We start from the raw sequence: 13413 nt of genomic DNA on the forward strand, positions 1-13413 counted from the left end.
ATATTTGCTATTCTAGTATGCACACCATCGATATTCCATCCTCCAATTTGAATATCAGATTGAGAAAATGTCTGAATGTTGAATTTGATTCAAAAGTGAAAGTTCGTAGGCTAACTTATCTAGAATTAGCAACATACCGTTTTCTTTTATCACGGATATTTAAGGTAACTTCGATCTTGCACCTAATATTACTATATAATAGACTAGAACCATCTTGGGAAAGATGGTATCCATCAGATGCTAACAGGTGGTCTATTACTATACCATTTCTCAAGAAGTTACTGTGGTCACAAAACACAACATTTGGGAAATTAGCAAGTTGAATGGAGTGTTTTAGCATGACATTTACCATATCTGTGGCGAAGTTCAGGTTTTTGAAGTCTTTGCGTGGCAAACCGAGCGAGAGAATGAACTTGGTGTTTGGATATTTTGAGGAGAATTCATTTAAAATACCCATTAGTTGGTGTGCGCAAATATGCGGTGGCATCCCTTTGAGAGAATTGGTAATCTCGTGGATTACGATGCAGTCAGGAGTGAATGAGAGGTTGGCTAACCTGTCGTAGACTTCTTGAATTGTGTATGCTGGTTCGGACAAGCATACGCGGGCGCAGGTACCAAACGCGACGCGTCTACGTTGGAGAAGTGCGAGTTACCAATGATGAGAGCTGTCGGACGATAAGGTCGCTGGTGAGCATCATCTCTGTATTCGTGGTAGTAGTCCGGTGGATCAGGTCTATCACGAGTTGCTGATGCGGCAGGTAGGCCTGCTGATGGTGATGAATGATCATGAAGCGGTATGCCATGCTGCGCTGGAGATGATGAAGATGAAGCTGGTGGTTCACTGACGAGAGAAGGAGACTGAGCTGGTGTTTTGCGGGCTGTCTGTGTACGCTTAGCTGGTGTTTGCTGAGACTTTTGGTTTCTGCGGTTTACAGCAACGAAATCATCATCAGGGTAGACGGCTACCTGCGCCTGTGCATGTTTAGCTGGTGTTTGGTGTGACTTGCGGTTTTTGCTGTTTACAACAACAAAGTCATCAGGACAGACGGCTGTCTGTGTGCGCTTAGCCTCGTAGGCCTCCTCCTTGGCTTTAAAAACTTCAACCGTTGCAACTGCTAGTTGTTCTTGAAGTATCGTGATCTGCTTGTCTTTCTCCGTAAGAATGCTGTTGTTTTGATGTTGATCAACTTGGCATTTGGTCAGTTGTTTACGTAATTCTGCCTTATCAATTTGGTCTTGTTGTCTGAGGGATTTTATAGCATGCTCCGTTTCAGTACGCAACTGATGTAATCCTGCCTTATCAGGAGAAGTAACTGCAGGAGATTTTGACTTTGATTCTGCTAGCAGTTGCTTATGTTCTTTAATTAGGCGTGCATTTTCTTGATTTGCAATATCAAGATCTTTCTTGATTATTTGTAATTTCAAGTCATAGTTTTCCTTCATTGACCCACATAGTCTATCAACAAGAGATGTTTCCAGATCCCGTACTACCTGGATACATGGATTGTGAAGTTCAGGATCAGGTGTGGGCTTATTTGGTGAAGGGTTTATGGCTTCGGTTTGTACCGAAGTTGTAACGTAACATACCTCACCATTTACGTCAGTCTGTATCGCAGCTGTAGTAGAACTAGAAGAAATAGTAGTAGGTCTATCACTATCACTATCAGCGAGAGTACCGGTATCAGTCTGTGTTGATCTTGAGATAACATTAGTATCAGCTGTAAGATGTTGCACAATATCTTCATCCGGAGATGCACATTTGAGGCAGGTATATTTCCTGTTTGAATTCCGTAGAATTGACAAGAAATAGGGCGGCAGTTCTGTGCATTCATAATGCAACCGAGATTTGCAATCCCTGCATTGTATCATGTATTTATGATTTATAGCAGAACAAATCACGCAGGAAGAGTTAGTATTAGTAGAATCCGAAGTTCTTTTCTCTGTAGGCCTATCGTTATCCGAGACTTCCACTGCTTCCGAGGGAATAATGCTGATGTTTGACGCATCATTCACATCGGGATTACCTGATAAAAAGTTCTGAGCATCTGTCTTGTCTTCGAAGGATTTGTGGCGAGCACCGGGATATTTATCAGTGCTGGCATGGGCTTCAGACCAGTCTTCAAATATTCCAAGAGATCTTCCAACAGCCACTGCATAGTATTTCTTCGGTTTCAAAGAAGTCATTTCTGTACCAGCTAACGCTCCGTGACGGAGGACGCGTTATTAAAACGCGCGCCGTGCATGTTCCAGCTGTTATGCTTGTCGATGATGATGATGAGAAACTTGGAGTTTCAAAATGTTAAAGCCGGAAAATATATGATTAAATAAAAATATTAATCAAAACCAGCTTCCCGTCACTATCCATACAGTTGTGGCAACGTATTGTAAAAATTCCAAGTTGATCGGAAGTGTTAAAGAGGCTTTTTTATAGCAATTTCTTGCTGCTATCTTCAGAAGATAGCAAAACCGAATGACTTGAACATGGATATTTATCGCGCCGTCAAAAAAACGTCGGCGCGCATGAAAAAGTCCTCCATGAAAAATGCACGTATCGTTCTCAGGCCTCGAACGAGCCGCCGCCATGTTTGTCCGCCATTTTGCGAGTGAGAGGCCAGGGACTCAGGCTAGGTTCCCCGTAGCGGGTTCCATATATTATATTGCCCATCCCTATTTCAAAACGATCAAATCTATCGATCAATCAATTATGTGACCTTTTGACTTTGACCCGATCTCAGCTGGGTCCTGGAAGAGTTCTGTGGCTGTGCAACAATATAAGCCAACAAAGCTTCGAGCAAGCTAGTGAAGATTAGAGTTGAAGTTGAATTTGAATACCGTGTATGGTGATGGTAGGTTAATATTCGATTGAAATACTTTGAGTATCACCTGACAAGATATACATGTACATCATGTATTAACATGCCGTCATGCGGAAGTGCATAAGCTTACATGATACATCACAGGCCAGCAGTACAGAGTAATGAATTCAGCCATGTCAGCTGTGCATCACATGTCAGCTGTGCATCACTCACATTGTACATGCATGCAAGGCAATGCGACATGTAGAACCCCGGGATCACTCATATATGAAAGTTGTAAGCATCCGCTTGAAAGAAAACACATATTTAGGGTGGTTTTGAAAAGCAAAACAAGGATCCGCGATTCATGCGATCGCCGATTAGGGTCTCAAAACACTCATTTTACTTAAAGAAGGAGTGTTTTTTTAGGACGATCCTCGCTTAGGGTAGTTTTTTTTAATTCCCCAATTAACGAACATTAGTGGTGACTAGGCTTGTTATCGACAGAGCTACTGTCGCCAATATTGTCGACAATGAATTTTTTTGAGATTTTTCCGACAGTCGATAAGAGACTATCACTGTCGACAAGATAGTAATCAATAATAAATCATGCACGGCTAGTAATTAGTAGTAAAAATATAAAACCAAGAGCTTCACAATCCAGACAAAATGACCCTACAAAAAACAAAGGGAAGCCAATTAATATACAGTAAAACCTCATTATAACGAAATCGGATACAAGAAAAACCCTGTTATAAAGAAGTATTTTTTCAGAACCAAGATAAAAAATTCTTTTGTTATTTATTGTTTTTACAACCCTGATATAACGAAATTTGGATATAAAGAACTAATTTCTCTGTCCCTGACAATTTCGTTATAATGAGTTTCCACTGTATTTACACTTAGACGGGTATATGCCTACCATGATAACGCCAAAAGAATTGCCATGATCCGAGTTAAAATGCCGTCCAAACCTCCAAGCTAAAAACTTTTTACCAATAGCTAGCGTGGAAAGTAACTATGTAAACAACAAGTCAATGCATACTATACACAGCACGTGTTGAGCCAGTGTAAACTGGTTTGGTCCACACCTGCCACATTCAGCATGTTCAGCGAATTTATAATGAGGTGCATGTACGATGTATGGCACATGGCGATTGGCCCTGAGCGAAACCCACGTGTATGTGGTGCAACGCAGTGTGTGAGCTATTAATAGCGAACTCATCATGTCGTAATTCATGGGTCAGTCCATTATTACCGGGCAGGCACTGGGAGGGCAAGCTGATGTTTTAATACTGCTTGTAAAGATGTACCGTAATTATATTTCTTGGCCCGCCTATGGATTATTATTTAGCTGTTTTATTTAAATATAAAAGTGAGATGATTCGGCAATGAGTTGATTGGGTTCATGATAACACAGTCACATAGTCATATTAAAGCGAAGTCCTCCCCCCGAACCACTTTTGAACTGCTTTTGGGGAGTCCCCTGCGCCATTACATCATCACTGCATGCTTTCACTGTTGAATTAATTTGACCTTGTAAATCATCGTAATAAATCCTCAAAATAAAGGAGAAAAAGCAAATAAATGAAGCCAAAGAAAAATGAAACGATAACAAGCCTAGTGGTGACATATTTATCAAGTTATTCGGCACAAGAGAGTGGTTTCTGAGCAATTTTCCGGGGCAATTTTACTAACCAGATTTGTACAAAATCGGAGCACACTTTAACAGCGCCAATTTTAAGCTTACCGATATCATCACTGTCACTGAATGGCACTCTACTGACACCGGGACTAAACACATGCAATGAATAGGGGCAAATGTCAAACCAATTCCTCACTTATGGTGTTTTATATTGTCTGTCCTTGTTCAAGGGGTAAATTTCAAACAAATTCCTCACTTTTAGGGTGTTTTTATTTGAGTAAAATTCTTGTTTAGGGTTAGTTTGACAAATTTTCGACATCCTAGCTTAGGGTCATTTTTGAAAGTCAATTCACGCGGATGCTTACAACTTTTATACATGAGTGCTCCCCCCCCCCTGGGTATAGAACATGATGTGCAAGTGTGACCATGTCCAAAACCAAGTTGTACACAGTCGTTTTCGCCAATCGTTTGGTAAACAATTGCCGATCACAAATGTTTGTCAAACATTTTTGCAAAAATGATGTGCGGTGTAAACAATAACATTTTGCCAATGTTATTGCTAATGATCTGTTGATCGCTAAATGTTAAACAAAACGCCAGCGAAAGCGGCTATGTATATCATATGTAATACATGCTGTACATGTACATGTGACCATATTAAGTTTAAGGATATTATTGTTGTTGCTGGAGAATTTAACCTTGCTTTGGTCATTTTCACAGGACAGTATCAATGTAACTTACTTCCTAAGAGGTGTAACTAGACCATGCTTACCTAGGGTTTGGTGCTTAAATTTTAATGCATCCTCCAGCAATGGCTAATAATGTCTGTATTGTAAGCATCCATAACATAATAAATTACATTAGTAATGTTATTATACCTTATTTCACCCTGATATGTGGCGCTGGTGCTTCATTCCCAGCGTAAAATGATATTACGCAAGCATTAATGTTTTTGCATGCTATAATTATGCCGAAATTGCAGATTGTAATCTGTGCCATTCACATTGATACTATTAATTAATACTCTTCCCAAAATTGATGCTTTTTAAGGGGGCACTACACCCCTGTGGTAAATTTGTGACTATTTTTGCATTTTTCTCAAAAAATAATAACACAATGGTAACAAAAGTTATGTATATTATTGGGGCAAGGAATCCAATTACTACACTGAAATTTCAGTGACTCAAGACAAGCGGTTCAGTATATATGATAGGAAATGAGGTACAGCGGTACCTTATTTCTTATCATAAATAACGAACCGATTGTCTTGGGTCACTGAAATTCCAGTGTAGTAATTGGATTCCTTGCCCCTATAATATACATAGCTTTTGTTACCACTGTGTTATTAGTTTTTGAGAAAAATGCAAAAATAGACACAAATTTATCGAAGGGTGTAGTACCCCCTTAACCAAACAGATGACAAGAATCTTAAGATTTGGTATATAAAACAAATATTGACTGCTTTTTATTCAGGGCATGGTTAAAATTAAAGGCCTGCGGTGATCTCAAAACCATGACTATGACCCTCGTCTATGCCTCAGGGCATAGTCATGGTTTTGAGATCACCCTGGGCCTATAATTTTAACCATACCCCAGCAGTCAATATTTGTATACCATACCCCTCATAGCAGTTAATATTTGTATACTATATAGCCTTGTTTTGCAAATCTGGTTTACTAAAAAGGTCAATAGCCTTTCTCAACACAGTTATAATGTACCTGTGTACATAGCATCTGTCAAAGGCATTAATTTTACCCATCCCAGGAGCTTTTCTTTCTTTCTTTCTTTCTTTGGGTTTAATGGCGCCTTCAGCTACTATGGCTATTTGCGCCAGTTACATAATCTCCAGCATCCAGTACCTTCAAACAAAACCATAACAAAAAACAAGCTAGCACATGGAGCTAGTGAGTTAGGATTTATACAAATTACAGCATTGTCTTCAAACATTTAATATTACATCACCATTACTACACATTTAAGTTGTTATTTAACAATAATGTATATATGTTGTAATGTAAAAGGTGAAAAATAAACCTTTTACCCACACATTTCCTGTACACTTACCACACCTGGACTATACACTATGTACATAAGATGCATCTTGACTCACAGAGCCAAGTCACAAATCTCAACAAACTCCAAAACCTCCCCTATTGGTGGACTTGATCCACCTAAAAGCCCTTTCAAAGAAAAAACAACTCCCAAGTTCTCAACCTTTTCCCTTAGTTCAGCCTTTTGCCTGCTATACTTACGACAACCTAATAAGAAATGTTCAACTGTATCTAACACATGACAGACCTCACAACGACCATTCGGGTGCTTGCCTACCAGGAAAAGAAAATGTTTGAGGGACCTGCATACACCAAAACGCAGTCTGTGTAACGTTACCTCATGTTTTCTGTTAACCGACCAGTAGTGCATTTTGTATGATACCTCCGGACAAATTTGTTTCAGTGTATTGTTTGCATTGTATGTATTCCAGTGCTTTTGCCATTCCAATTTGAGTTTATTTTTCATAATATGTTTAACCTCCGATTTATTCAACTTAAGTTGCACATCAACTATTTTTCTAACAGAAGCTTTCTTCGCAACCATATCAGCCCATTCATTTCCAAACAAACCACAATGTGCCGGCACCCAAACAATGCTTACCGCCATCCCTTGATCATAAAAGAGAAAATCAGCCTTTGAATTTCTACAATAATCTTATTACCTGCATCAAAAGTATTTACTGCCAGAATAGCACCCATACAATCACTTAAAATACAAGTATCCAATGGTTTCACTTCATCAATCCATAACAACGCCATCAAAATAGCCACTAATTCAGCAGAAAAATAGAAATACCAGAGGGAATCCTAAACCCCTTGGAATATTTGAATGACGGAACAACAAAACCACATCCAACATGTCCAACACTAGACTCGACCGACCCATCTGTATATATGTGCAAAGCCGTACAGTATTGTGAGTTTATCTCCTTAACAGCCATTTCTCGTTTTTCAGCAACGTCCATGTCTTTGTGTGTAACATTGTGTGAATATTTGTTGAAATATGTATATTTCTATAGTCCCAATATGGTATTGTTGAGGGTTTATTTGAAAAAATCTGCCATTTTATTTCTTGTATCCGAACCTCAAAAGGCAGACGCTGCCTTTTAAGCCGCACTCTCCCAGTGTAAAAATAATGTTTTTGCCAACAATCGGTGAGCAACTTTTCATTAGGATGGTTTTCATAACATCTTATTGCAATAGCATAGTTATTTGCTAAAAAATCACGCCTCATATGCAGGGGTGGTTCCCCACACTCAACTTGAAGTACAGTTAATGAGGTTCTGCAAACTGCACCTGCACATATTTTAAGTGCTTTATACTGGATACTATCAAGCTTCCTCAAAGAGTCATGGGATGCTGAGGCAAATGCCTCGCATCCATATTCAAAATAGGTCTGATCATGGCCCTATATATACTCAGCAGCATTTTCCCATCAGCTCCCCATTCATTTGAGGAAATACATCTCAACAAATTAATTCTTTTTGACATCTCTCCGTACATAATTCACATGTTTCAGCCCAGGTCAATTTTTTCATCAAAATTTAAACCAAGAAACTTAGTGACCTCTTTAAATTTAACTGCCACCCCAAGCTTCACCTCAATATTAGCCTTAATTCTTTTACGAGTAAAGAACACCCCCACTGTTTTCGGGACTGAGATCTTAAAGCCCCATCTCTTACACCAGCTGGAAATGTTATCCAAACTCTCCTGAACTTTTTTGGTAGCATACTTTATGTTACGATTTGTCTTCCATACCGCCACATCATCAGCAAATTGTGACACCTGCACCCCCTCCAAAATTGATGGGAGATCATTAACACATACATTAAAAATCAGTGGACTAATAACACTTCCCTGAGGGACTCCATTTTCTATATTGAATTCATTTGATAAGACCCCATTCACCCTGACCTGTATAATTCTGTTACTAAGGAAATTATCAATCCATCTCACTATACGACCTCTAACTCCTAACATCTGCAGCTTGATAATGGCCCTTTAAGCCAGATCATGTCATAGGCTTTCTGAATATCTAGAAAAATGGCAATTGTACTTTCCTTATTTGCAAAACCTTTTTGTATTGATGATTCTAAACTGACTAAATGTTCAGTGGTTTGCCTCCCATGCCTAAAACCACTTTGCACGTTACTCAGCAGATTTTTAGCTTCAAGGAACCACATTAATCTTTTGTTAACCATTCTTTCCATAAGCTTACATAAGGTTGATGTCAGTGCTATTGGCCTATAAGACAATGGTTCGGTAGCACTTTTGCCTGGCTTCAACAGCGGAGTAAGAATTGCTTTTTTCCAAGCATCGGGACATTGTGTTCTAATCCAGATTAAGTTAAATATAATGAGAAGAATCTGTTTAACGTACAGAGGAAAGTGTTTAATAATTTTGTTACTAATGCCATCTTTCCCCGTAGCGCCGTACATTTTGTTTTCCCAATAGCTGCTTCCAGTTCTGGCATTGCATGTAAATGGTTCATTCAACATGGAATTCTCATCCTTCTCAAACTTAAATTGACTCTCTGCTTTCTCTTTGATCTTTCTAAAATCTTCCTCATAATTTTCCGTACTACTAACCTTGGCAAATGCCTTTCCAAGAAGATTCGCTTTATCCATTTCTGTCACTGCCGTAGTCCCATCACTCTTTAAACAGGAATGCTTGAGTAAGTTTTTGTTCTACTAATATTACGAACCTTCTGCCACACTAATACTGGGGAGGTATTTGAACTAATTCCATCACAGAACTTATGCCAATCTGCAGCCTTAGCCATTTTGATAGCTCTCACGAGCTGCATCCCGCTTTTTCTTATACTCAATAAAATCTTTTGGAGCCCGTGTTCTCGCACAACTTTCAATGCTTCTTTCTTTTCACCAACTGCCCTTTCACAACTCTCATCCCACCACGGAACAGGGATTTGTTATTTGATATAATTTTAGTTTTTGGAATGGTTGCCCCACACACTTGGTTTAGTTGCAGTATAAACTTGTCATAAATCTCATCCACAGTTTTTGTGGCATCAGGTTTACTTATTATTTCATGACAATCTTCATCAAACTTTGCCCAGTCTGCTTTTTTAAAGGACCAAGTTGGGGTCCTAGCTCCTGATTATAATACATTTTAACACCATTTTCAATCCATTTGGGGGAATGATCACTGCCCCAATTATCGTTCATAACCGACCAAGTGCACTTACCAGCTAACTCCCCAGAACAAAAGGTCAAATCAATACACGACATTTTGCCTGTACGTATGTCAAGCCGTGTACCTGACCCATCATTTAAACATACCAAGTTGAAATTGTCCATAACTTCCTCAATTATATTCCCATTTGCATCATTATCTTTACTGCCCCAAAGCGTATTATGCCCATTAAAGTCCCCGCATACAAAAATAGGACCCTGCAACTTGCCAAGAATTTGGTCCAGAAACTCTGGGTTGAGCTTACGATTAGTGTTATAAATGTTAACCAAGCTGATTTTCTTGTGCACTTGTGACTCACAAATTTCAATGCACTGATATTCAACCTCTGCATCCCCAAAATCAATAACTGAGACCGCCATGCCTTTCCGCACCAAAATGCCACACCCACCACGATTTTTCTCGACCCGTTGATCACCCTATCTTTACGAAGACAATCGTACCCGATATCTAAAACTTATGTTTCCCCATCAACCATGTTTCCTGCACACAGATAATGTCAGGCTTTACTGCCATATCGCCAACGGCTTTTTTAAATTCTGCACCATGTCCCCTAACCGACTGAGCATTCCATTGAAGAATATTTACCATAGCAAGAATTAAGAACCCCAACACAAGACCCACTTTGCTTCTATTTATGTCTGCCATTTTTTCCTACTTTTTCACTTCTATATTCACAAGACTTGTATGGGAATTGTGTTTCTGGTACTACCACACTTGTATCACTGTAAAAGTTTTCATCATCCTCTAGATCGGTTTCACTTTCGTACACCTCATCTACCTGCAACTTACTGCCACACCTATTGTTTGCACTGCGTAATGGTGCAGTTGTATTTTTGTGCGAGTCTGTAGTTCTTGTCCCTTCATTCACCCTTTTTGTTTGATTTAGTTTATTCTTAGCCTTACTGGTTGTATTTCCATTACTGAGATGCTTTGTGTTTTCATTAGCTTCATTGCTGTTTTGATTGTTTGTGTCACTTCTATTTGCCTTACTACCACCATCTGTGGCAGTATTTCCACTTTTCCTAACACTCCCACCACCTGTGGCTGTGCTTCCATTTACCTTGGTACTCCCACCCCCTGGGGCAGCAAGCTTACTTCTATTTGTCTTTATACTCCCACCTCCTGTGTCAGTATTATTTACTCCACTTTTGTTCTTATCTAAATCAAACAGATTCTGTACCAGTGTTGTAATAGCCTGTTGTCTTTGTTTTATATTCTTTTCCTTCTCAAATATGGTCATTGCTTCCATTATTAAATGAACAAATTTTGGGACTATTTCAAGAGACGGTTCACTAGTTGTTTGCGTTGACACTTCACATACATTGGTTATTGGTATTGACACTCTAAATGCAGTAGGTACAAATCCTTGTGACAGCACTGCTTTTTCAACATTTCCTTGCTGACTTCTTTCTAAAATTTCCCCATCATTATCCTGAATTATTTGAGTTCTTCCATAATTTCCCGAAGCCCGTTGTTTGACCACTTTAGCCGCCTCGGAATATGACATGTGGTTGTTTACCTTTTCTTTCTGTATTTCTTTTTCAACTTGCATCGTTCTACAACCTGCATATGCTGCGAATGATTATTACCACATCGACAGCACTTCGGACTTTCTTTATCTTTGCATGAATCAAAATTGTGTGGCCCCCCGCACCTCACGCACCTCTGGCTCCCCTTACACCTGTCAGCTGTGTGTCCCAACCTTTGGCACTTAAAACACCTCATGACGGGTGGTACATATGCGCGCACTTTGTACTTCTCATAACCTAGGCTCACTTCATCAGGATATTGCTTTTTGTTAAACGTAATACACACAGAAAGGGAATTTTCAAGTTTACCATCCACTCTTCTTTTTAACCGTCTTGCCTCTGTCACCCCCATATATTTGCACCACTCCACTATTTCCTGGTCTGTCACATCCATTGGCACCCCAGATATTACACCCTTACTTTGCAATTCAGATTTTGGATACTCAGTTGTTACTACCCAATCCCCCATACTAGTGATTTTTTTCAATTTTGCAGCCTGAGCTGTTGTGAAACAAGTAACAGCTATGCCATTCTTTGCTTTGTTCACTTTCTTGATACAATCAGTCCCTACTTTATTCAGTGCTTTTGCTATTTTAGTTGGACTTGCCTTGGACAAATTAACATCTGCACTCTGTATTATAACAATCACTGGTTTTGGGTCATGTAGGTTTGGCTGCCTGACTGTTGGAGGTGCAAACTCATCCGCAGCCCCTCACTGTCCCTCCGCTGCTACTGCTTCCACCGACAGAGCCACTCGAGCCACGCTTTCGTTTCTTAATATCGTTTGGACCATTCTTCCGACGACTGCGTGACTGGCGTGGCCTGTCAGTAGCCACAGCAGCAGTATCATGGTATGACAGCGAGTAGCCGCCTTCCAAATCCACTTCATTTTGCTGTACATTCAACAAATGCCTGACAGCCGTTGTTATTTCCTGACAATCCATATCCTCACCATTTTTATTCATGGTACCCCTGTCTGGCCCCGGGCCGGGCATGCCGGCCACGTGGCGTTAAGCGAGGCCAAGGGTTAAACCGTTGGCCGTATACAACGTCAACGACAATGAACAAACAATATCCCAAACAAATATTATATTGGACCTCGACAATGCTGTAATTTGGAACCTAAACTCACCTGCTTCAAACACCGTGCTGAAACAAACCAAAACAAAAATTTAGATAACTAGACAAGTCAAACAACCCGTCAAATATTATAACTTGAACTGAAGGACCGGAGCACAACAGATACACGTCTGTCTTCTATCGCAGCCAAAATTCAATCCCCATCCCAGGAGCAAACTTCCCATCTTAAGTGATGGGCAGGCAGGTGGCTGGCTAGCTACATGTAAGACACTGGCGTCAACCAACTCTAAATCCCCTCTCAATTAACAATAAAATACAAGTTACTCAAGTGAATGTAGAATGAATAATAAATAGCTTTATTTGTGTATCATTCTTTACATAGGGTCTATTACTGTACTTTCTTTAGTACAGAATATCATCGCAAAATCTTGACCAATCACCATGGCAACCAAAACAGTGCAATCTGGAAGTGAAGTGAGGAATAGGAAGACGAGTGAGAAAGACAAATCACCAGAAAAGAAGAAAACAGAACCAGTGACAAGTGGAAGTGATGGAGAAGAAGAAGAAAATGGCAGACAACCTGATGACCCGTAAGCTAACCCCATGAGAACTACCTGCCAATTGGCCAAGAAGAAGTCAATTGCACCAATCAGCAACATTGTTAGAATAACTTCACCATGCAAAAAATTGAGGTGAATTATTTGCAAAGCTCCATTCTGATTGGTGATTAAAGTGAAAATTGACCAATCAGAGGCAATGTTAGATCGGCAGGTAGTGCTCAGGGAGTTAATATTTTGATTTAAAATACGACTGTCATCAAAATTTTGTTGATGTTTAGAACTTATCAGCATATTTCAAATCAAAATGAGTCAACATTTTTCAGATAAAATGACAATTACCATACCAATCAGTGCCATAACTTTGGAATCACTTCATAAATCTGATCTAATGAAAGTAGCATCAAATTGTGCTAAATACACTCCGTAAAAACTTGATAGATAGCATATGTGCTTACTATCAAGCGCTTTTGAAAACAGAAGTCTGGTGCTTTACCAACTGAGCTAATGGGCTTGAGACACAAATGTGCAGGTTTTCTTTTT

General features: G+C 39.6%; 2 protein-coding genes across 4 annotated transcripts in view; one reads left to right on the forward strand and one right to left on the reverse strand.

Annotated features, from left to right (window-relative positions):
* The first annotated feature begins 2734 nt into the window (after positions 1–2734).
* LOC140172813 (diacylglycerol O-acyltransferase 1-like) overlaps positions 2735–13413 on the forward strand; it is a 34162-nt gene continuing 23483 nt past the window's right edge. Inside the window, exons 1-2 of one of the 3 annotated variants that reach the window (XM_072195940.1) lie at positions 2735–2846; positions 12696–12903. In XM_072195940.1, the coding sequence (XP_072052041.1) occupies positions 12755–12903 (149 nt within the window). In that variant the 5' untranslated portion in view covers positions 2735–2846; positions 12696–12754. The remainder of the gene's footprint in view (positions 2847–12695; positions 12904–13413) is intronic. The other 2 variants (XM_072195941.1, XM_072195942.1) reach the window with 2 other exon arrangements.
* Positions 10172–11931, reverse strand: LOC140172812 (uncharacterized). Its single transcript, XM_072195939.1, is given in 2 exon segments — positions 10172–11282; positions 11285–11931. Coding segments are annotated over 2 exon segments (1368 nt in total). The 5' UTR covers positions 11703–11931; the 3' UTR covers positions 10172–10332.

This window comes from Amphiura filiformis, chromosome 16, assembly GCF_039555335.1.
Source record: "Amphiura filiformis chromosome 16, Afil_fr2py, whole genome shotgun sequence".
Lineage (NCBI taxonomy): Eukaryota > Metazoa > Echinodermata > Ophiuroidea > Amphilepidida > Amphiuridae > Amphiura > Amphiura filiformis.